General features: G+C 31.8%; 5 protein-coding genes across 10 annotated transcripts; 4 read left to right on the top strand and 1 right to left on the bottom strand.

Moving 5' to 3' along the window:
* The first annotated feature begins 496 nt into the window (after positions 1 to 496).
* Positions 497 to 3,303, top strand: LOC128388099 (methionine aminopeptidase 2-like). Of its 2 annotated transcripts, XM_053347456.1 has the most exons (8): positions 497 to 583; positions 900 to 1,062; positions 1,142 to 1,439; positions 1,507 to 1,668; positions 1,756 to 2,129; positions 2,210 to 2,316; positions 2,412 to 2,527; positions 2,610 to 3,303. In XM_053347456.1, the coding sequence occupies exons 2-8, from the start codon at positions 915 to 917 to the stop codon at positions 2,860 to 2,862; spliced, it is 1,458 nt and encodes a 485-aa protein (XP_053203431.1). In that variant the 5' UTR covers positions 497 to 583; positions 900 to 914; the 3' UTR covers positions 2,863 to 3,303. The 2 variants fall into 2 exon arrangements, with proteins under 2 accessions (XP_053203431.1, XP_053203430.1); XM_053347455.1 differs by lacking the exon at positions 497 to 583 and having other exon boundaries at positions 607 to 1,062.
* Positions 3,304 to 3,923: 620 nt separating this feature from the next.
* LOC128388140 (septin-7-like) lies at positions 3,924 to 13,733 on the top strand. 5 transcript variants are annotated; one of them, XM_053347509.1, is made up of 10 exons: positions 3,924 to 4,085; positions 4,232 to 4,305; positions 5,629 to 5,818; positions 6,135 to 6,290; positions 6,621 to 7,078; positions 7,231 to 7,423; positions 7,572 to 7,728; positions 8,424 to 8,559; positions 8,664 to 8,824; positions 11,856 to 12,100. In XM_053347509.1, the coding sequence occupies exons 2-10, from the start codon at positions 4,261 to 4,263 to the stop codon at positions 12,010 to 12,012; spliced, it is 1,653 nt and encodes a 550-aa protein (XP_053203484.1). In that variant the 5' UTR covers positions 3,924 to 4,085; positions 4,232 to 4,260; the 3' UTR covers positions 12,013 to 12,100. The 5 variants fall into 5 exon arrangements, with proteins under 5 accessions (XP_053203484.1, XP_053203483.1, XP_053203482.1 ...); XM_053347508.1 differs by lacking the exon at positions 3,924 to 4,085 and having other exon boundaries at positions 4,120 to 4,305; XM_053347507.1 differs by lacking the exons at positions 3,924 to 4,085; positions 4,232 to 4,305; positions 11,856 to 12,100 and adding exons at positions 4,312 to 4,953; positions 12,899 to 13,733.
* A 90-nt stretch (positions 13,734 to 13,823) lies between these two features.
* LOC128388141 (tRNA-dihydrouridine(20) synthase [NAD(P)+]-like) lies at positions 13,824 to 15,725 on the bottom strand. Its single transcript, XM_053347510.1, has 7 exons — positions 15,569 to 15,725; positions 15,288 to 15,456; positions 15,069 to 15,204; positions 14,829 to 15,003; positions 14,573 to 14,730; positions 14,212 to 14,499; positions 13,824 to 14,127 (listed from the first exon to the last, which is right to left on the bottom strand). The coding sequence occupies exons 2-7, from the start codon at positions 15,454 to 15,456 to the stop codon at positions 14,049 to 14,051; spliced, it is 1,005 nt and encodes a 334-aa protein (XP_053203485.1). The 5' UTR covers positions 15,569 to 15,725; the 3' UTR covers positions 13,824 to 14,048.
* A 361-nt stretch (positions 15,726 to 16,086) lies between these two features.
* Positions 16,087 to 19,426, top strand: LOC128388139 (5'-3' exoribonuclease 2 homolog). Its single transcript, XM_053347504.1, has 2 exons — positions 16,087 to 16,606; positions 16,705 to 19,426. The coding sequence occupies exons 1-2, from the start codon at positions 16,087 to 16,089 to the stop codon at positions 19,047 to 19,049; spliced, it is 2,865 nt and encodes a 954-aa protein (XP_053203479.1). The 3' UTR covers positions 19,050 to 19,426.
* Positions 19,427 to 21,325: 1,899 nt separating this feature from the next.
* Positions 21,326 to 24,385, top strand: LOC128388055 (2-hydroxyacyl-CoA lyase 2-like). The gene is made up of 3 exons (XM_053347403.1): positions 21,326 to 21,472; positions 21,558 to 21,925; positions 22,130 to 24,385. Exons 2-3 carry the CDS (start codon positions 21,707 to 21,709, stop codon positions 23,894 to 23,896), a joined length of 1,986 nt encoding a protein of 661 aa, XP_053203378.1. The 5' UTR covers positions 21,326 to 21,472; positions 21,558 to 21,706; the 3' UTR covers positions 23,897 to 24,385.
* Positions 24,386 to 24,387: the final 2 nt, after the last annotated feature.

Raw genomic sequence — 24,387 nt, 5'->3', positions numbered from 1 at the left:
AAATTGTCATTAGCATATTAGGAAATCAATCCTTTCATTTGAATATTAAACATAATCAGTTGTACTCAAAATACTCTGAATTGATACAATTACATGATTAAAGTTCATAATTGTCTCTCAGGGTCATGATTGTTGTATCATGAAACTCAGTGAAAGTTAATGAGAACTGGAAATGAGGAGAAAACTTTTGATTGTTAGTAATTAAATTTCGACCATTCATTTGATCAGTAATTCATTTGATTCTATTGTAGTTTTTCAAGTTGCAATTAACGATTGACATGGCAGAATTGGTCAACTACATTAATAAGATAGTGATGAGATAACATGGAAAGACAAAAAAATAGATCAATGATGATTTAATCAATATCATGATAAGAGAGGAGGATTCAGAATGATGATGATGATGATGATAAGAGTCGGAGGATACAGATTTGAGATGATCCCCAAAAAAATAGTCTAATCTAATAGTAAGAATCAAAGTAACATTAGTTAAACATGCGCTTGGATTAATCAATGAAATCTTTTTTTTTATATTCTGGTGACATTCAGGATTCACTTTTATCATCTGAATGGTTAAATCAGTGTGAGTATGGAGTTAATTGTTGTAAGAATTTGTGTTCAAAGTTAATTAAACTTACGATCTTAGTTTTAGTTTGAAATTTATTGAAAGTTCATCTCATTATATTCAAATGAAATTTGTTATTTTTTTCACCATCACTTTAAAATTGTGTTTGCTTTTTAGTTTTAGTTATAACTAATTTCCATTGATTAGTTTTGTGATTAACTTGGTGATTCAGGATTTAGTTGATTCTCTAATCTTTATATTTGTTTGTGACTTTTTGTTACTTTAATTGTAACTGTGATTTAATAGTGTTTTCATCCTTTCGATTAATGTTCAGTTGAATTGTTCTGAAATGGTGTCTGAAGAAAACTTTTTAAATGTTGATCGAGTTGAAATCGAAAACGTTTATTTGGATAATCGATTTCGCTGTGAGGAAAATGGTCTTGATGAATTAGTCCCTTTAGAGAAATCTAAGAAGAAGAAGAAATCGAAAAAGAAAGGTTCGATATCTACAATGTAATACATTTTTTTTTTTTCGAACTTACCTTGTTAATATATTTTCGAATCTAATTAATACAGTAAAGGAGCAGAATAAAGGTGATTTAATTGGAGGTTTAACCGATGGTCGAGGTGAGAATTTAGTTATATCATCAGTTTCTACTGAAAGTCAACAATCTAACGGAGATTTGCTGTTGATTAAGAAAAAGAAGAAAAAGAAAAATACTAATGGGAAACAGAAAAAATTGATAGAAGGTCAAGAAAATGATGATCGAACTGACCAAATCGTTGCTCCTTCTATTCCGATCAATCAATTATTTCCTAATGGTGATTATCCCATCGGGGAAATTATGGATTATCCAAACGTAGAAAGTGATAAGTAAGTAGAAGTTTTCGATTTATTACCAATATATTAGAACTTTTTTTGAGATCCTTTTATCTTTTAGTCGTACAGCGACTGATCGACTTGGAAGTGCTGAAAAAAAGGCTTTGGATTCTGCAAATATCGACATGTACAAGGAACTGAGAGAAGCCGCTGAGGCTCATAGACAAACTCGTAGATTTATGCAGCAATTTATCAAACCAGGAATGAAGATGATAGAAATTTGGTAAATTATCTTATTAATTACTTGCCAAGTTTAGTAGGAAAAGTGTAACTTGTGAATGATTATTAACCTTTTTCCTTGTTGTAACAGTGAAACATTAGAGAGCATCGCTCGAAAGTTGATAAACGAAAAAGGTCTCGAAGCGGGAATCGCATTTCCAACTGGATGTTCCCTGAATAATTGTGCCGCTCATTACACACCAAACACTGGAGACAATACAGTGTTCGAATATGATGATGTCTGTAAAATCGATATTGGTACTCATATTAATGGTCGAATAATTGACTCGGCGTTTACAATGACCTTTAATCCTAAATACGATAAGCTACTCGAAGCAGCTCGAGAGTCGACTAATACAGGAATCAAAGCTTCAGGCATCGATGTCCGTCTATGTGATATTGGTGAACAAATTCAGGAAGTGATGGAATCATATGAAGTTGAACTTGATGGTAAAACTTTTCAAGGTATTAACTGATTGGTAAAATTGATTATTCTTAATCATCGACGCTTCTTGTTGTTTACTCATTTTTCGTCTCTGTTTCAGTCAAACCGATTCGCAATTTGAGTGGACACTCAATTCAACCTTATCATATTCACGCAGACAAAACCGTTCCAATTGTAGGAGGAACAGAATACACGGCGAGAATGGAGGTAACCTATGACCTTTCATACGAGTTTTTTATCATTATTATTCATTAGTTGATCTCGAAAATTTGTTCATCTTTGTTTTTCCTTGAAAATTACAGGAAGGTGAAGTTTATGCAATCGAAACGTTTGCAAGCACAGGTCGAGGATATGCTACTGCCGATGAGGAGATTTCTCATTACATGAAAAATTACGATGTTATTCATGCTCCATTGAGGTATTTATGAACCTTTAGAATTTTTTTCTGAACATTCAAATTATTTGATATTATTTTTTGTTTCTTTTATTCGATTGGGTAGATCAACCCGGTCCAGGCAACTTCTCAACATAATCAATCGAAACTTTGGTACATTAAGTTTCTGTCGTCGTTGGTTGGACAGATTAGGTCAAAGTAAATATCTGCTCGCTCTCAACGATTTATGTCAAAAAAATATTGTATCTCCTTATCCTCCTCTTTTCGATACAAAGAAAAGCTATTCAGCACAATACGAACACACCATCATTTTAAGGCCAACATGCAAAGAGATCGTGAGCCGCGGGCAAGATTATTAAACTTGAAAAAATATTTTTACGCTTATTGGAATTATCGAAAAGTCATTAAAACTAATTTTATCTCCGTTGATTACTTTGGTTGTATAGAATTGATTGTAGATTACTTTGGTTGTATATTGTATATGCAGAGAATGATCATTTGATCACAACCTGACCGGTCACTTATCGACTCCATAACTCGGTTCTGGCCTCAGGGTCATATACTGATATCCATGCCTCATTCATGGTGAACAAACACTTGAGAAATATGTTAGAGTATTCGTCATTGTAGGTCGATAAACATGTTCACAGTTTACCATGTTGTTTTCAGATCTCGAGTTAACGAGTGAGAAATGTTACCTACGATTTTTTTATACCCACAAGGCCCATAACTGCATACATATGTACATGAACCGGCTGCAACTTGACCTGACTCAGGTCATCACAATAAATATGATAAAAACAATTGATAGGTCTTTTTTCTGGAGGACGTCGCATAGAGTTTGAATAATTTGCGAGGTCTAACAAATGAATTCATTTAAAATGAGTGGTCGTTTTATCAGTGCTGAATTTGATTCCTATTAAATTAACAATAATTTTAGCGCCTTGTGCATTTAAATGAAAAAATAATCACACTATTACAAAAACAATTGATAGGTTTTTATCAAATTTTCCAAACACACTTCTGGTACTAAATATCACCCGAAACAACTTGAGAAACTAGCACGAAGTAAGTTCAAGCCCTGGATCGGAATCGTAAAGTTTTTTGAATAATCTTTCATCACAGCCAATCCTGCGAGTATAGCTGACCCAAACATATCGTTGTTTCGGATTCCACACCCACAGGTTCTTTCGGCAGTAGCCAATATTTTGGTTATACCGTAATCAGTTCTTATTACACTATTAAATTATTATTTTCAAGCTATTTCAAAAACACTTCTTTTGATAGTGGTCCATATAATCATAAGAATCAAAAATTGCGGGCAAAGAATAACATTTATCGAGCGCACCAATAGAGGTCACTACTTTCAATAGAATCAAAATTTTTCTAAATTTCAAATGTTTGAATTTTTAAAGAGATTTTCAATTGTTTATGATTTTTAATTTTCCTTTTTTAATTAACTAGACCTTTCGGTGAGGATCAATTGTTGTTTAAGTGAATTTAGTTTGCTCATCAATTGATAAGGAAAAGAAGAAATTAATTTATCTTTGGTTTCCTATTCTTCCGCTTGGAGAAACTACAGGTAATTTTTTTCTCTTTCTGGTTCCACCTTCTTGTTGTCTTACAATTTTTTCTCCTTTCTGGCTCATTGGATTCATAATTTTACCATCGGTGTATGTCTTTGATATTTGTTTTATATTGTTTTCTATTTTCTAATCATCAACTTAGTGACACTTGGTAGTGTTGACAATTAAAGGATGTCTCAATCAATCCGATCGGCTGTGAACCCGCCAACAAGTTTGGTAAGCATTTCTCCTTATCCTGGATCATCAGTTGAATATCGACCGAAAAAGTTTACACAAGATTTTGGTGGAATCCGAAATATGGTTGCCGGTTGGGAACAACAATTAACTCATAATAATTTAGCTAATCGAAGTCCTAGTACTTTACTAACACCAACCTCACCATATCCAGAAAATGGTCCAATAACTAATCCTCTTCCTCCCAATCCTTCAACATCTATTAACACTCCCTCTTCTACAATTACTAATAATAATAATGCAACTTCTTTGTTATCATCATCACCAACACCATCATCATCAGTAACACCAACCCTTGGTAAACCATCTATTGGTAGCACTGGTGTTGGTACTAATTTATCACCAAATTCAGCTAACCTTGGAATTAAATCAGCTCGTGAAGCATTTTTTTCCGATCCTAATCAATCACAATTATCTGATATCACTAAAACAACTAACAATATCATTGATACTCCTCCATCACCACAGTTAACACCATCAACCCTAATGGTTTCTCCTTTAATAACTAGTAAACCATCAGCTCGGTTTGCAAGTGTTGATAGACTAACAGGGAGACAAAAAATATACGATCAACCATCCGAAATGAGATCTCCATCACCCGAACCTAGTGTTGTTGAAGATGGTGAACCAGTGAGTAGTGATGTTGCTCCATCGCGATGTCACTTACATCCACATTTAGCCGCAAACCTCCTCAAATTTAGGATACATCATCTCATTTTCTCTCTCTTTCTCTTTCTCTTGTCTCAATCTTTCTTTCTTTCATCTTTTTCCCTTTTCTCTCTTTCTCTCTATTCCCCTTACTCTCTATCCCATCCTCATCCTCATTTCATCTTCATCGCCCATCTTGAGCTTTTCTCTCTTCTCTCTCTACCTCTCTATCTATCCATCTCTCTCTCTCTCCCGCTTTCTTCCTCGTTTTTTGATGCCTTAGGCCTTTACTTTGATTCAAGTTCATCCAAATTCAGCATCTAGAGTAACTTCTTACCTATTAATCTTTTTTCTTATCAACCTCAAATAAGTTGCTGTAACAATTTCTGCTTCTGAACATCTCATTTTCAATTTTCTAAGCTTCAATATACCTTCCAAGATCATCATCATCATCATCATCATCATCATCATCGCCATCATCTATCCCCAAAATCTTGTTACCAATAGTGCTTAAAGAAAAACAATTTTTATTTTGCTTCATTACAAAATCTTAACCACTGCTTATAAAACAGCCTTTTATTTTTTAAAAACAGTCAATTTAACCACAATTGAAATACTCTTCTAATTATGGCCTCTCTTTGTACTTTATCCTCACAGCTCAATTCTAAACGGGATCTATATTCGACCAGAGATATTTCACAAAATTCCGTCAATTCATCAACAGATTCTATTCTGAACTCATCGTCAGCCCTTTCATCTTCCACTCGAAATGCTCTTAGTGGCAGTAAAACGGATCTACTCTATTCCCGCTCAAGAAGCCTTTACCGTGACACCCTTGACTCTGCCGGTAAGTTCTCATTATCATATTGAGAAGAGATATCTTTTCTCTCTCTCTCTCACTCTCTTTTTCCTTATAGACATTTGGATACAATCAATGATTTACCTGGAATTATCAAAAGTGAAATCTTGAGTGTATGTGTGTGTCTGTCTATCATATTTTTAACTGATTCTGCTTCTTAAACCGGTGAAGCCATCTATTTCCTATTAAAGTGATTACTACTCATAAAACATGAACAAATTAATCTAGTGTAAACTTGTCCACATTGTGTTTTCCAAACCAAGTAATTAAAGTGTAAATATATATTTTCAATTTGATTATCCAGAACCTAGACGATCAATGCTATCATCATCTACCAACCAACAGGACAAATTAATGGCGGCCAAAGACTCGGAGAGAAATGTTGGTTTCAGTGATTTACCCAACCAAATTCACCGTAAAACCATCAAAAAAGGCTTTGAGTTCACCCTAATGGTTGTGGGTAAGTAAATTTCATTTTATGTCTTAAATGTGCTAAGAAAAAAAAAGAAAAAAGATCAATTAATGATAATGAACAGCCTAAACTTAAGAGTAAATTATGAACATGAAACAGTTTTTCATTACAACGCCTTTTACCATCTAATGTGATTTAACACATAATCAGTTAATTGATTTGACGGTTCAGTGTTTTTTTTCTGAATTTCCATATTCATCTTTTTCCTTTTTTCTCTTCTTTTTTTTATTTATAAATTGTTTCTATTTCCTTTTTTTTATTGATATTCTTTTTCTTGTTTTCTTGTTTTTACTAATTCGTATTTTTATAATTTTGTAGGAGAATCTGAATTGGGAAAATCAACTCTGGTCAATTCTATGTTTTTAACTGACATTTATTCTGATGAATATCCTGGACCATCTAAACGTCTCAGTAAAACCGTTGAAGTTAATGCAACCAAAGTAAATTTGAAAGAGAAGAACGTAAATTTATCTTTAACCATTGTGGATACTCCTGGTTTTGGTGATTCACTTGACAATACAAATTCATGGCAAAAGATCAGTGAATATATTGAAGATCGTTATGAGGAATATTTAAATGCGGAAACAAAACTTCACAGAACTCATATTCCCGATAATCGTGTCCACTGTTGTTTATACTTTATGTTACCTCGAGTGACATTGAGAGCAATAGATATTGAATTTATGAAAAATTTACAAGATAAAGTGAACATAATACCAATAATCGCCAAAGCTGATAGCTTGACTGTTGAAGAATGCCAACAAATGAAGAAAAATGTAAACACTTAATTGCGATTTTACAATCATTTTTAATAGCTTTTAATTGTTTACTTTGATTGGTTGCAATTGGATATTATTCGTTTCACATTTTTCGTTTTTTTTTTCTTTTCTTTTATTTATTGCTATTTTCTTCTCTTTCCCTCTTTCAGGTCATGAATCAAATAGCACAACATAAAATAAGAATATACGAATTCCCTGATTGTGATGAGGAAGATGATGCTAAATTATTAAAGCAACTTAAAGCTCGAATACCATTCGCAGTATGTGGAAGTAATGTCGTCGTTGAAACACCAAGTGGAGAAAGAAAAAGAGCAAGAAAATATCCTTGGGGAACAATTGAAAGTAATTTTTTTTACTTGATTATTTACTCATCTATTTTTCTTCTTCTAATTACATCAATCATCCATCTGATTCATTGTTCTGTTGTAACTAATTCACTCTTTCTCTTTTTTTTCTCCCAATCTTGTCATTGTTTTATCCACATTTTCAGTTGACAATCTGGAACATTGTGATTTCATTGCCCTTCGCATGATGCTCATCAAATATTTCATGCTCGATTTGGTAGATACAACCAATAATGTACACTATGAAAACTATCGGTGCCGAAAATTATCTGGAGTTGGATCTGAAAAATCATCAAAAGATATGTGAGTTTGATTGGTTAATTCATTTACTATTTAAAGTCTATCAATATTGTTATCATTATTATCATTGAAATGTTACAGTTAATCATTAGATTTGTTTAGTTAAATCAATTGATTATCTATTACTTTGTTGAGACATATTGTTTTTTTTATATTACATCAATTTATCATAATTCAATTCAATCATCAATTTGTGTCAATCAAAACATTATTAAGTGGTAATTTACTCTTACTATGTTCGCTGATTACATGATGATTATTGTTTATTACAAAGTCACGTTAACAGTTTCATTAATCGTATTCAATTTTGATTACATTAGCTCAATCTAGAATCAAATTCAACTAATCGTAGTTAAATTAACGATGATGATTTATCAATCCATAGTTTCACCATAATGATTAGTAAAATAGGTTTATTGTAATTTGATCAGGAAATAGTTTCACTGATAATGTTACTTTTAATGTAAAAATCAGTATCCAAGTTATATCATTTTTTTTTGTTGTTTTCATGGAACCAACTATAACTGATTTACTTTAAATTAACGGACACTAATCTCCGGTTTTATAACATTTCCGGAAAAATACAACATGAAAATATTACATTTCTAATCTAATATTTAGGCGGATTGTATAGTCACGTAATTTTTTTTTCTCTACAAACTTGATCATGTTTATTTACCTGGTTTGTTTTTCTACAGAAATCCTTTAGCACAAATGGAGGAAGAACGTAAAGCCTCAGAAGCCAAATTAAGAAGACTCGAACAGGAAATGGATCATGTATTTGAAACCAAAGTCAAGGCCAAAGAACAAAAACTCGAAGAAATGGAAGCCGAAGTATGTACAGCGTAACAGTCGATAAAGTCCAGAGAATGATTTACCTAAGTTTCTCTTGAAACCTCTTTATCTTATCCTTGGAAAACTTTCTACTCTTTTCTTAGATCCTTCGTTTTGACGAACAGAATCGAAAGGTTCACGAGAAAGAGTTACAAGAATTGGCCGATAAACGAGCTGCATTCGAGAAGGAAAGAGATGCCTTCGAAGTGATTGCCAGAGAAATGGAAGAGATGAGGAAAAATACATTGGAAGCAAATATCAGAGAGTAAGTTGAGATTATCTTCAATTATTATCACTCATTTTTCATCTTTGTTTCTTCTATCCATTCACAATTCTCAATTTATTTACAATTTTGATAATTATTTGGCAATAACCTTGTGCTTGTGTTTATCTAAATGTTTTAACAACTTATTAACAAAATCAACATGGTTGTTGTTGTTTTCTTGAGAAAATCATCTTGGCTTTTGTTACCTTGTCTTCTCAAACATAACCTGCTTATTTCTGCTTTTCTCTCTATTTCTGCCAAGCCTCTTTTAACAATTCTAAACTTACCTTAACCCTTACCTCGTACATTAACTCACAATAATTTAATAACGATAATGATAAAAAAATAATTCTTTATATTACCTAATGATTGAATCATTACCGAAATTACCTATCCCTTACAATTAACTTTAATAATGGGCATCAAATGGTTGATTTCTCTCTCGCTCTCGCACTCACTAATGTGTATAATGTTTTGTTCACCTAATATACTAACTCGCAAAACTAACTAACAACAATTTGATCATTTTAATTGTTAAAATTTTGATCAACTAGACATATAAATCATTAGAAGAAACAAAGGGGAGAAAATATGATTCATGTATTAGTCTATTATTTACATTGAGAATATGCTATTATTAAATAGGAAACCCGATCTGCGGCGATCAACATCATCACTGTCATCAAGAAAATCCCTTAATCTTGGCTTCAAAACGATGAAACAAATAGGCATTTGGCGGCCTCATTAATATGTTTCGAAAAAAATTAAGAAATGTTTACCAATTTCGATCAAAACAAACAATCATCTTTTCATCCTTTTCCTTGATTATTATTTATATCGAATATTTTTCCTTCCTTTTCCTATTCTCTCTTCCCTCTCTCTCTCTCTCTCTATCTCTCTCGCTTTTGCTGATGATCAATCAATTTCCATCGCACCAGGTCACATTATCATCTTCTTCCTCTTATTATCATAAACATCACTTTAGCAATCAATTTAATCAACAATTTAGCTAATGTGTTTAGGTGTTTAATTTTGTTATAATTTATTTATTATGATTACTCTTTTTTTTCAACCTTTCAAATTATTGATTTAACGTACCTATCAAAATGTGATGATCATTTTATAATTTATAATATTATCAATTCTGTTCTTATGTACAGAGTATCATAATTATAAACATCCTCATCATCCTCATCATCCTACAATCTTTTATAAACTAATCATCTTTTATCATCAATGTCCCATTACATTTGACTCTTGTGTATTAATTGCAATATCATTTATTTTGTGTACAACTTGATTTCCTCCTTAATCTGTGTTTACTGTAATTTTAATTGCGACTCAATTTAAAACCTTGTTAATAAGTTAACAATGTTTCCATTGTTCGTTATTTAAGGATCAACATCCCCTTTCGGTTGCAATATATTCCTAAACTAATCCATTATTATATTAGTCCAATTAAGGCTTAATATTTAAGCCTAATTATCAATCCACTTAATCTCTTATTTATTACTCCAATTACTGTAGTCAATTGATATTAATTGTTGACTTATATTATTATGATATGATGTCAATCTCTCTCTCTCCTCTCCCTCTGATATATTATCTTATTGATATAAAAGTCGATAATATTAAGACCCTAGAGTGTTACATATTTTGAGGTCATTTACCATGAACAGACAAATATTTAGCGATGATTATTATCATAATTATCATCATCAGAACTTAACTGTGTTGTACAAATTGAGAGGGGAAAATATATATAAAGATGAGGTCAGTTCTGAATAAATATATTATGATTATTAGCTTGTATCTAGAGCACTTTGTTATCGTTCTGACTGAATTTACAGTTACCCTGAAATATGAATCAAAACTGTTTCAAATTTAACAGTAAAAAAAAGTGGTGACAAACTGATTAACCCCTAAAGCTGTAAGACCTGAATTATTTAGTAACTTAAAACCAGTCTAACTGATAATGGTGATGATTATGATGATGAGGATAAATTTGATAATGATTTTGTTGTAAATATAAGTTTATATTTACATTTTCATTGGAAAAGTTTGCCCATTAAATTTAGATTTTCATCTTAATCATTTGATGGTAAATCACATTGAAAGTGATGGATTCCTGTAAATTTGTTGATTCCAAGAAGAAATCGGGATTATCTTTAAATTCTTGGCCATCTGATTATCTTATCCACAATTTACTATCATCATCATCATCATTCATCATGAAACTATCCATCAAATACCTCAGGTAGCCTCAGATAAACACTCATGATGATGGAGATGATAATGATAATCTCTTAATATGAATTTGATTTTTCATAAATATTATCAACTTATATACTTTTCTCATGTTGTAAGCAACAAACAAGAGATGTTAAAGTTTATGGATGAAGGTAAAAAAACAACAACAACAAAAACTTGTTAACTATTTGAGGGTTTTTTTGATCATCGAAATTTAATTAAAGTTAACAGCTTATAATGATCCGATTAGTGATTTAATTAGAAGCCTAAATTGTTTCTAAATGTTTTCAATGTCGATGATAACTGTTGATTTAGATTTTCATTGATTTATTTGATTCCTTTTTTGTTTATTTGAAAGAAAAGCAGAAAATTAGTTACAGAATAACAGAAAATGGAAAAATATTATATTCTATTGATTCCAATAAGAGATATATACTTCTTAATCCGGTTTCTTTCCTTATCTTCATGATTATCACATCATGAAGATGAACCGGTTTACAATTTTACATAATAATCTTCATCTTCATTCTCGTCCTCATCCTCATCATCTTCATCTCTCTCTCTCTCTCTTCCATCCTCATCATGTTTATAATCATGTTCATGGATTTTACCATTACGATCATTATATGTTTGCTTGTTTCTTTTTGTCTTTTTCCCTTTGCAATCAGTTGATTGAAATGATTGAAGAAAAAGTTGATATTTTTTTTCGTTGTCAGAAATTTTGATTATCACAATTAACCAAATAATTAACATGATTGAAACGATATTGTATCTTCTTTAGGCGATCAAGCAAATTATCTAATCTACGGAGGCTTTTCCATGGTAAACCCTGTAAACGATCAAATTCACCTAAAAGTTTATCTAAATTGAAATCAATGGTTAATCAGGATGAATCAGATTCTATCACCAAGAAACAACGATATCTTACCTTGGAATAAATTAATTTGCTAATTGCAATTAAAATGCAAATTGTTATTCTCATGATTATTACATGATAATGTAGTTTATTAATGAATCGTTGTATTTTTATTATTATTATTTAACGAAACAAATCGTGAACTGATTATGATCAAAAGGTCTAATCAACTTTTTTAATATGATTAACTGTTAATAATTCAGAGAATTAGTAGAAATACAATTAATTATTAACCTTACAATCAGAATATAATTATTATTATTGTTTTCCATTTAATTACAATGATTTATTAATTGAATACTTTTCACAATCAACACTAAAACTAATACAAGAAAGAAAAAAATTAAGATTCTAAATGTAATAATATGATTAATTTAATATTTCGTGCTAATCAATTTATTAAGTTTTAAATTTTCTTTTAACAATTTAAAGTTTAATTTGTTTAAATTTCGTGTCTCATATTAACTCTTGATTACCCTAATCAATTAAAGTTAATTTTTATTGATTGGGAAAAGTAAAAATTACCTGTGAATGAATTAACCTAACTAATTGCTTGAAGCTTAAATTGAGTTTTGATTGCCCAAAATTATTAGTATTAACACAATTAATTGATTCTGTAAAAGTTATTAAACAATTTTAACTCTATTATTAGATTATTATTATGAATACTGGTGATTAACAATTAAGCCCGTATTTAATTAAATTCATGATATATACTTTAATGGGGTCGATCACAATGGGAACATTTGATTTTGTTAATAATCAAGCACATGATTAAATTGTCTGCCAACTAATAACCTTGATTTAAACAGTTAATTACTATTGGTGTTTATTAATTATTTTCGATTACTAATTGATTGATTTATATTTTTTTTTCTCTCTCTCTTTTCTTTGATCACAATTAACAGAGCAATGGAAATAAAGGAGAAAAAGAAGGAAAAGAAACGATTATTTTGAGAAGAGAAATCAATTGATTCCAAACAATTAACAAGCTTCATCTCGAGTCATTTTCTTTTTGCTAATTAACTAATTAACTTATAATACAATCAAACTTAACAATGAGATATTTACATTTATCACCTTAACCATAACAAAAGAAAAGGACTTAATTCAATTCCGTAACAATTAAGAAAATACTATGATAACTGATTTCGTAATAAACAATAATTACAACAGAAAATCAATAACTACAAAGTCAAGATTAATCTTCATCATCATCAGCTGATTGTCAGTTAATATCGCAATTAAAAGTCGATGGGATTCAATTGATTAAGAATTTGATCTCGTTTTTTTCCTTTCGATCTGATCAATCTCACTTTAATCGTTCACAATTTACTAATTTAATTACAAAAGCAACTTTTTTCTCACTGCTTTTCCATTTTAATATGGACATAGTTTTAATTAATTATGATTAACTTTGGAAAACTTAATTTCATATCATCATCTTCATCATTGTCATTCAATAAACACCGTCTCCTGATTAATCAACTTCAATATAACAATTAAATCAAATGACATCGAAACAATTTGCTCGTAATTGGAATCACGTCTTTATATTGGATTATCAATATTCATTTAATTGTGCAAGCGCAATTAAAATAAGCTTAATTTTTTCACAATTTCTGATGCTTTTTACATAAATAATGTTCAAAAATCAATAATCAATATTCCTTGTCACTTTCACAATTAACTTAATTGTCTTAAATTAAACTCTTACAATTGACAAAATATTTTTCCATTTAATTAACTCTTAATAATCAATTCTCATTAGATGGACAGTATCAGGTTGATTGAATCAGTTTTCAAATAATTAGATGAAAATAATTTAAACAATTAGTCTAATGAACATTTTAATTCATTAAGTTTTTAAGTTTCCACAATCATGTGGATAAAATTTAACAAAATAAATTATTTCTTAATTACACTTACACTTATCCTCATTTGATGAGAAATGAGAGTAATTTTGATAATTTGTTATGGATCATGTTTGATATTAAAACAATTAAATAGAAAAAAACAATCAACAAAAACGATTAACTGTTTGGATTCAAGACAAGATTAGGATTCAGCTGAGTTTGATGGAGAAATTGAATCTTTGTTGTATTCGTCATAATAATCAGATAAGTCCCATAAATTGCTGTAAATAATAAAAGAGAGAGAGAGAGAAGAAAAATAATTTGATTAATTGTTTTTCGATATCGAATTTGTTGTTCCATCTTACCAAATTTCTCGAACAGAAATTGATCTAAGACAAGCTTTTCCTCTTGGTGTTGCTTGGTAAGAGCCCATCATATGTTGTACTCCATATTTAACAGCATTAATATTAGTATCATATTCAATTGAATATTTTAAATAATCGCTAATCACTTCGTCCATTGAAAGTAGCCCATCTTTTCTGAATATGGAACAATTTGATTCTGGAGCTCGAGCCAACATTACTGAAGATGCTTCAGTTTGACGACGAAAAACTTCAATATCATCATAACATTTAATATCTCCTGATCCTCCACTAAAATTTAAAAGGAGTAAGAAAATATTCATTTAGTTAGATCAAACAATTAGAATGATAATTAATAACTCACTTTGCGATAACAGGTATACTTAAATATCTACTAATTTCTCTAATGAAATCATTTCGGTTCTTATGTTGAGGTCTTTCATCTTTGGTTCGCCCATGAACACCAATCGCAGAGACACCAGTTGATTGAATGATTTTAACAAGTTCCAATGTATTTTCAAGCTAAACGATTGGAGAATCAAATCAATATTATTTACCATATTAATCATCGTCATCAATATTAATCATTAGGCAAAAATGATGAATAGGACAATTCTTACTGATGAGAGACAGCGGATTTTACAGGTAACAGGTATTGACAAATTCGAGGTTAATGTTGTTAAAATTTGATAGACTGTTTCGGGTTTTTTTAAAAGAGCGGCTCCCATTCCACCTTTGATGGAAAACCCTTTTGGACAGCCCATGTTAATATCTATACCTGATACATCTTGTTCTCTATTTAAAGAAAAGAGGAGTTTAATTAGTCACCTATTGAAAAAGAATAGAACATTTTTTCTTACACTAATTTAGCCGCTTTCAAGGCTCTCTCTGGATCAGCTGTTCCAATCTGAACGATTACTTTATCTCTCTCAATGTCACAGGTTCTAAAAGCGACTTTATCCTCAGCATCCAAATAATCAATAGTTCCAAGAGCATCTAAAGTTGGAAATGAACAATTAAGATAAATATTAATTCTATAATCGCAATTCAAAGGAGAGAATAACAATCAACACTCTTACCATTGACAATCCTTTTACATTTAATCAACTTGTGATCGATAATTTCCTCAGAATAAACAAGATCAGCACCATAATCAAGCGCCAATAGTCTCATTGGTAAAGTATTAATCCTAACCATTGGTGCAAGAATTATTTTATCACAATAATTGTTAAAAATTTTTTTCGTCATCTAATAAACAATCAAAAAAAAGAAACAAACAAAAAATCCCACAACACGTTAATCTAAAAAAGAGCATAAAAGAAACAAAATTGATGTTCCATTCAAACAAAGAGATACTCACATTAATGAAGATAATCAACTTGTGTAAAAATTAAACCGATAAACTAATTAAATTGACAAAATTAATCAGTTTAATTAGAAAAACAATTTAAATGAAAATGAAAATTTCTCAGTCCAAGTATCTGATTCTCTCAATGTTGATACCAAGTATCGAGTCTCAATTAAGTCACCGATTGAAAATCAGAATAAAATCATTGAAGAAAACGATAATTTCCAACTAATTAACTGAAATAATTATCTCTAGTTAATTAACTAGTGTTCCATTTATAATTCGTTGATTAAAGTTTCATTTAAGTAGAAAAAAATTAAAAGAATAGAATTTAACAGTTTGAATTTGCCGCTTTTCCATCAGTTTGGATTTTTAATTTTCTCAACCATGTGTGCTGTTGATACAATTGGGATATTTTTGGTTTCATTTGTTGAATCAACAACAATCTAATTTTGTTTTGTTATTTTAATTGTTATTAAAGTTTTGATTTAAAGAGTAATTAATATCCTTGATTAAGTCGACTGTTAACCATGGGTGTTCCAGCCTTTTTCCGTTGGCTTTCTAAAAAATATCCAGCGATTTGTGTTGATGTTGATCCAAGTGTTCCTGTTGAATATGATTTTGACAATTTATACCTTGATATGAATGGTATTATTCATCCATGTACTCACCCTGAATATAAACAAGCTCCGGAAACTGAGGAGGAAATGTTTGAAGCTATTTTCGAGTATATTGATAAACTGATGAAAATATTAAAACCGAGGAAAATGTTATACATGGCGGTCGATGGTGTTGCCCCTCGAGCTAAAATGAACCAGCAAAGATCAAGACGTTTCCGTGCTTCCAAAGAGTCAACGATGAAGAAAATTGAGATTGATAGAATTAGAGAAGAATTAAAAGGAAGAGGTGTCATCTTTGATGAAGGAGAAACTAAAAAAGCTCATTTTGATTCTAATGTGATAACTCCTGGTACTCAATTTATGATTAATTTAAGTATCGCTCTTCAATCTTGGATTAATAAGAAATTGGATCATTCTTGTAATGACGAAGGTAAGATTGTCTTTTTTTTCTTCGTTTTAAATTCTATCTGGTTCTTATTAGATTTTAATCGAATCATTAATGTATTTATCTTCTTTGTTATTTTATAGAATCAAATTCTCTTTGGCATAAAGACTTATTGGTAATTCTCAGTGATGCTTCAGCTCCTGGTGAAGGAGAACACAAAATTATGGAATATATTAGACGTCAAAGATCAAAAGAAAGTTATGATGCCAATTTATCTCATTGTTTATGTGGAGCTGATGCCGATTTGATCATGTTAGGATTAGCTACTCATGAATTGAATTTTACTATAATTCGTGAAGAATTTGTACCAAATCAACCGAGACCTTGTGATATTTGTGGTCAGTATGGTCATGAAATGAAAGAGTGTGAAGGTAAACCTCATGATCCAACTGAAGAAGTTCCCGCTTGTCCATCGGAACCTGGATTCATATTTATTCGTTTAAATGTTCTCCGTGAATATTTAGCACAAGAATGTGGTAAATTGGACTTGGAACGTTTTATAGATGATTTTGTTTTCCTTTGTTTTTTCGTTGGTAACGATTTTCTTCCTCATTTACCTTCACTGGAAATACGAGAAGGTGCAATCGACCGATTAGTTAGAATTTATCACGATATAAATGAAAAATTTTCTGATATAGAAGTTTATCTAACTAAAAATGGTATAGTTAATATGAAGAGATGTCAATTGATTCTAAAACAATTGGGTCGTGCTGAGGATGAAATTTTCCAAAGAAGAGCAAATAATGATGCTCGATGGCGAAATCGAGTGAAAGAAAAAAACAAAGAATTGGCTCGAGCTAAAGAAGCTGAAAAGAGGCGGGAAGAGGCTTCTTCTGGTTACTTATGGTTAACACCTCAAGCTATTACCGGAACCGATCAGACCACCGATAATATGTCAAGAATTAAAGCTTTCAAATCAATGTTGGTCACCGATGAAGCAAAAAATTCAACTCAACAGAATCAAACCAATAAAGGACCACAAAAAAGACGCTTTGATGATGTTGGCGGTAAAGAATCATCGTCATCATCTGATAATGAACCTGATGATGATATCTTATTAGGCTCTGAAGGTTGGAAAGATCGTTATTATTTCCATAAATTTGATGCACCAAAACCCGATGGTATAAGTCGTATCATCTCCCGTGAATATGTACTTGGCCTTTGTTGGGTCTTATTATACTATTATCAAGGTTGCCCCGATTGGCAGTGGTTTTATCCTTTTCATTATGCTCCATTTGCATCTGATTTTGTTGACATCGATGAGATGGAAATCAAATTCAACAGAAAATCTAGACCATTTAAACCTCTAGAACAACTTATGAGTGTTTTTCCCGCTGCTTCGTCAAGCAATTTACCAATTTCTTGGAGGAAATTGATGACTAATCCTACCTCCAATATTATCGACTTTTATCCCGACAATTTTAAGATCGATTTAAATGGTAAAATGCAAGAATGGCAAGGAGTCGCTCTTTTACCTTTTATCGATGAATCTAGACTACATTCTGCTTTGGAAAGTGTTTATCCTGATCTCACAGAGAGTGAAAAAGAACGTAACTCTCTTGGACCTCATCTTCTATTTGTATCTAGACACAAAGAAGATGCTTTCAAATGTTTAGATGAACTTTTCGAGAAAAAAGTAGACAAAATTCCAATATCATCAGTTAATTTCAATGGGATTTCTGGTGAATTTCAATTTAGTACAAAATACTCGCATCTTCATAAAAGTGCTCGTTGTGTTGCATTTTATGATCCAGTTTATCCTGAAGATCATATATTCCCTGCAGTTAAATTACCTGATGCTAAACCGCCACCGAAAGTATTGAAAGGTGATGGTTCTGATGAAAAGTTCAGACCAATGATTGGAATGTCTCACCTTAATCAAAGAGCCTCATTAAGTAATTCTGGTCATCGATTTGTTAACCATCATGCTCAAAACTATCAAAGAGGTGGTTATGGTGGTCAAGGGGGCGGAGGATATGGTGCCGGTGGTCAAGCTGGTGGTGGTGCCTATGGCGGTGGATATAGTAATCGTGGTGGAGGCTATGGAGGCCGCGGAGGAGGTTATAGTGGATATAACAACCCTTATCCACAGCGAGGAGGATATCGGGGCGGTGGTAACAGTGTTGGCTATGGAGCAGCAGCAGCAGCTGCTGGTGGTAGTCAAGGCGGTGGAGGATATGGAGCGGGCGGGCAAGCTGGCGGTGGTGCCTATGGAGGTTATGGTAATCGTGGTGGAAGCTATGGCGGTCGTGGAGGAGGTTATAGCGGGTATAATAGTCCTTATCCACAGCGAGGAGGATATCGTGGTGGTAATAGTGGTGGCTACGGCGGCGGCGGTAGTGGAGGACCTTCTGGTGGGCATAGTGGTCATGGTGGGTCTTCACAGCAACGAAATCAAGATAAAGGCTGGAAATCATATAGACATTGAAAAGATTCATCAAATAATCACAGAGATTATTTTTTTCTGCTCCATGATGTGACAACAATTTAAAATTCTGTCATTTGATCAACTAATCCACTATCAAACTGTGTTTTATCATGAAACATTCAAAACACATCCACTTCACAATTATCACTATCTAAATTTTGTAATCAACTACTCACGTTAAGTAATTATACTTAACCTGTAATTATTATTGAACTTGATGAGATTTAATTTATTTAAATTGTTTGTATCTTTTTGCTTGTTTCTATCATCATCTTGTAAACAAACAATCAAATTTATATTGATTTAAAATCTTCTCCATTTTCATAATCACTAAATCAATTAATTTAATTAAACAATCAACCTTTAATGATCCTTAATTTAAAATTTTTCAATCAAATTATTATCCAAACCAATTACGAGATAAGTTAATTGTTTCTAATCAACCAACAGTTAACCTTTGTCTTTGCTCTAATCATTACTTTTCACTCAGCAATTACATTTCCATTTAATCAAAAATTGTCGGTGATTTAATAAATCAAATTGTAATCGGAATCAAAAACCATGTAATCATTGAAAGGTTGTTGAAAGTTACAACCAATTGATTAACTTTATCGAAGGTTAATTGTAACGGAAATTGTTTCTCTCTCAAAGTGATTAAATTCAGTTGTAAATATTATATTGTTAAATGAAAGGTGACCACGAATTTTGGACAATTTAAATTGGGGAAAAAGAGATTCAATCTAATCAATTGATTACTTAACAAACGAATGGAAAAGATGAGGAAAATTGAGATTCTTGTTAAATTATCATTAGTTTTCTGATGTTACGGTTACAATTAGAGGATTTTAATCATGTTATCAGAATCTTTTAGTAGAAGGAAAAAAAATGAATGAATTAATTGTACAATTTAAGGGAAGAATTTGATTTTTACCTTTTTCTTTCTCTATCCAGGTAACTTCAGGTAAGGAAAGAAATAGTTAATTTCTATTGGACCGGTTTTCATTTCTCTCTCGATTTGTTGAAAACTCCAAATATCATTACCGTTGATTGTGATGATTATTTGATTAGTGAAATTTAAATTATAAATCAAATGAAGTCACTTATGGGAACTTAAAATTAATTGATGAAACTGAGAGACATTCAAATTACCTGGAAAATTGAAAATCTGATTCTTGTAATTGAAATGATTAAATAAACGTAATGATGATGATGATGATCATTAATTAAATAGAAACAATGTTTTCAATTTAAATAATTACTCGGAATGTCCAGTTAATGTCCAGCGTTTAAATGATTATCCATGTTTTTAGCTTACAATTGTTTATCTAATTTAAATAAATCATTCACTCGTTACATGGCCACTAATTAACTGACCATCACCACCAAATGTTAATGATAATTAAAAATTGTAGTTCTTAGGTTAATGTGAATCCGATGGTTAATTAAAATTGTGAAAGGTTGATCATGTTTTCCACCATTAGTGTAAATTAGTTAATTAACTTGACCAGTGTGTCCACTATAATGGACACACTTACAATATTAATAATAAAACATTAAGTTGCAAGTATTTTTTGATGTTAATTCATTTTGATTTTAATTGTTGGTTTGATTTTTTAAAAGATTAAAAAAAACTGACCACTAATTGTGATCAATGATTAGTGGTCAGTATTGATGGTCAATAGACCTTAAAAATGATCATTCATTATTTCAACTTTGTCCACTTATTAGATTGATTATTTTTCTAATATTTAATTTTAATGTTATCCATTAATAATCTAATTGTTTCTGTTAATTGTTGGGTTAGTTAATCTCGAGCAATTATTTTAATTCATTTTCTAATTGCAATTATTTGATTATTTTCTCATTCATTGTCAAGTTAAATGTATTAGTTGAGTAGGTTAATAGTATTACCAAGGTGATTGTACTTGGAAACTACAAGATAATTAGTTAATTACAATTAAACATCAACAAGTCGGTGATTATTCAGGAAAACTAAAAGAAAAGTTCGTGACCTTAATAATAAAAAATTCGTAAACTTTTTGGTTCAACCGAGACTCTTATTTATGAGAATTGATTCAATCGAGTTTCCGATAAAATGAAATAAAATAGTTGCTGATGAACAACAATCAACTGATTGTTAAACAGAAACATCAGATAACCTTGGACTTTGAATTCGTCAATGATCAAAGCATCAACAGAGCGATCAAAAAATGGCCTCCGACTCGAAATCATTTATTTACCTTTTCTCTCTCATTCTTGTTTACCTTTTTTTCGTCATCATCTTAACAAGAATAAAGAAACGCCCAGAAGAAAAACACTCTCCCTATTCAGTGAATCCCCTTGTCTCTCTCACTCTCTCTAACCACAATCAAGAGTAGAAATTGACAATCAGTTAATTAGTAACATAAAGTGTGTCATTAATTGTACGTTAAACTTTGCCTGTTAAATTAATTCCAACTAATTAATTGATTTCCAACTAAATTTTTCTCTCCATTTGTGTTACTATAGATGAGGATCAAATAGTTTTCCTGGTTAACCACAACACCACCAACAACAACGTTAACAAATCTTATTGACTCTTGGATGTTTGATGCTGTTTGATTGTTCACAATTTAAGTGTTTCTGGATTAAGTGATTTAATTAGTACAAAGAAAACCATGGAATCAACCGCGTGGACTTATACCGATGATCTGGGCAAAGGATTCAGAGAATTGTTGACTCAGAGTTTCGGTGATTTTGATCTCTTCTCTTCTTTGAAAACAACCTTTTTCTATGTTCTTCTGAGTATCTCTGCCATGCAAACCTTTTATCCTTTTCTCATGATAATCGCCATGGTTGTCCGGCAATTGTCCATTCTAACTCATTATTTCCACAAGGTAAAATTGTCTCTTCTCATTTTCCATAAGAGCAACTGTTGATTTCTACCTGTAATTTATTTCCTTTCTCTCTGTTTCTTTCATTTACCTGTTGCTAAGGTTTTTTCTTCTTCTAATTTTCTTCTTTTTTTGCTTTTATTTCATTTTCTTTTTTGTTTGTTTGTTCTATTCTCTTTTTCTTTCTGTTTCTGCTTCTTTATTTAGGTTGATGAAGAATCTAAAAAACATGGTGGACAGTTAATAGCATCTGTTTTCCAAACTCATGGAGTGGAACAGGTATTCACCCTTTCAGGAGGTCATATATCTCCCATTTTAACTGGTTGTCAGGAACATGATATCCGTGTTATTGATGTGAGACATGAAGCATCCGCTGTTTTTGCTGCTGATGCTGCAGCCAGAGTTTCGGGTATACCGGGTGTTGCTATTGTCACTGCTGGACCAGGACTGACTAATGCTGTTACACCAACTCAAAATGCTTTCATGGCCGAATCACCTGTGGTCATTATTGCTGGTAGTTCGGCTACTCTTTTAAAAGGTCGAGGTGCTTTACAAGATATCGATCAAATGTCACTCATGAAACCAATCACCAAATGGCAAGCAAGTGTTACCAAAGTTCGTGACCTGATTCCAACCATTCGTGAGGCCTTTCGACAAGCTCAGTCAAATACACCAGGACCTGTTTTCGTTGAGTGTCCTTTGGATGTTCTCTATCCATACAAAGTTGTTCGTCGAGAGGTGATGGGTAAAGCTCGTACCAATACATTTTCACAGAAAGTGGTCACTTGGTATCTTGATCAATATACCAAGAATCTATTTGCGGGCGCTTTTGATATGGAACAAGAAACCCGTCCTTGGCCAGTTGAACTTCCATTCCCAAAATCAGTAGACCTTCACAAGGCTGTTGAAATTGTGTCAAAGGCCAAGAAACCTTTAATTGTATTAGGAAGCCAATCCGTTTTACCCCCTGTTGGCGGTGAAAGGTTAGCCGAACTACTTAATACCCTTGGAATTCCGTGTTTCCTTGGGGGAATGTCAAGAGGGTTATTGGGCCGATCAAGTCCAATTCATATGCGTCACTGTCGACGGGAAGCATTGCGTGAAGCCGATGTAGTTATTCTTGCTGGAAGTGTCGCTGATTTCCGTCTAGATTATGGACGTGTACTGTCACCTAAAAGTAAAGTGATCGCCGTAAATCGTAATAAAAGTCAACTTAAGAAAAACCATAAATTCCTTTGGAACGCTGAGCTTTTAATTCAAGCCGATGTTGGAAAATTTTTCCTTGGACTAAAAGATAAACTTGGACCATTTAAAGTAGACTCTGATTGGCTCAATACTCTTCGTGAACGGGACTCTAAACGTGACACCGAGATTCTGTCCAAAGCTTCAGCACCAACAGACAAACATTTGAATCCGCTATCAATTTTAACCAAAATTGAATCTCTACTTCCCGAAGATACTTACATCATTGCCGATGGCGGTGATTTTGTTGGTACAGCTTCTTACATTCTTAAACCTCGTGGTCCACTTAGATGGCTTGATCCCGGTGTTTTTGGAACCCTTGGTTGTGGGGGAGGATTTGCCCTTGGCGTTAAGGCTGTTCGTCCAAAATCAAATGTTGTGGTCATTTTCGGAGACGGAGCGCTTGGCTTTAGTTTCATGGAGCATGACACTATGGTTCGTCATAAACTTCCAGTCGTTTCTATTGTCGGTAATGACGCTGGTTGGACACAAATAGAAAGGGAGCAAACAGTCATTCTCGGCTCCGATGTGGCCTGTAAATTGGCCTACACCTCTTACGAAGAAGCTGCTAAAGCTTTAGGTGCTTCAGGCTTCAAATTAGACCGAACCAATGAAAGTGAAATCGATTCTATTATAACCAAATCATTAGAGATCGCAAGAAACGGAACCCCAGTTCTAATCAACAGTTTAATTGGAAAGACCAATTTTCGAGATGGTTCAATTTCCGTTTGAGAGATTTCACTATTTTTGACTTGCTAATTAAACCGATCACGACAACGACTTTAAATTAAATCTTTCGATGGTCAAATGTAAATATAAATGGATTCAAAGTGCAGATAAAATCTCTCGGATTAACTAAATCATCAATTGGTTAAATCAAAAAACAAAATGGTCACAATATTGGATACGATGGTAATTTAAAGTAGCCCAACTTTACAATTTCATTTAATCAAAATGAAACAAAAAATTAATTTCCAACGAACTATGAAAATGCCATAAATGATTATCCATCGTCGTCAATTGTCATCCAAACAATCAAATAATTTTGTACATCATTATGATTAACTGATTTACTCATGATTACTATTATTTTTGTAAAAAAAAAATAGATGAAACTCTTTCTATCTCTTTTTCTTAATTGTTAATTAACAGGGAAAATGTTTAATTAACAATTTAGTAATTTTTTAATTACCAATAAATTTGATAATAACAAAAGCTGAATT

The sequence above is a fragment of the Panonychus citri genome, unplaced genomic scaffold (assembly GCF_014898815.1).
Source record: "Panonychus citri isolate SS breed McGregor unplaced genomic scaffold, ASM1489881v1 Contig00095, whole genome shotgun sequence".
Lineage (NCBI taxonomy): Eukaryota > Metazoa > Arthropoda > Arachnida > Trombidiformes > Tetranychidae > Panonychus > Panonychus citri.
This window is presented reverse-complemented; position numbering and strand designations above follow the sequence as displayed.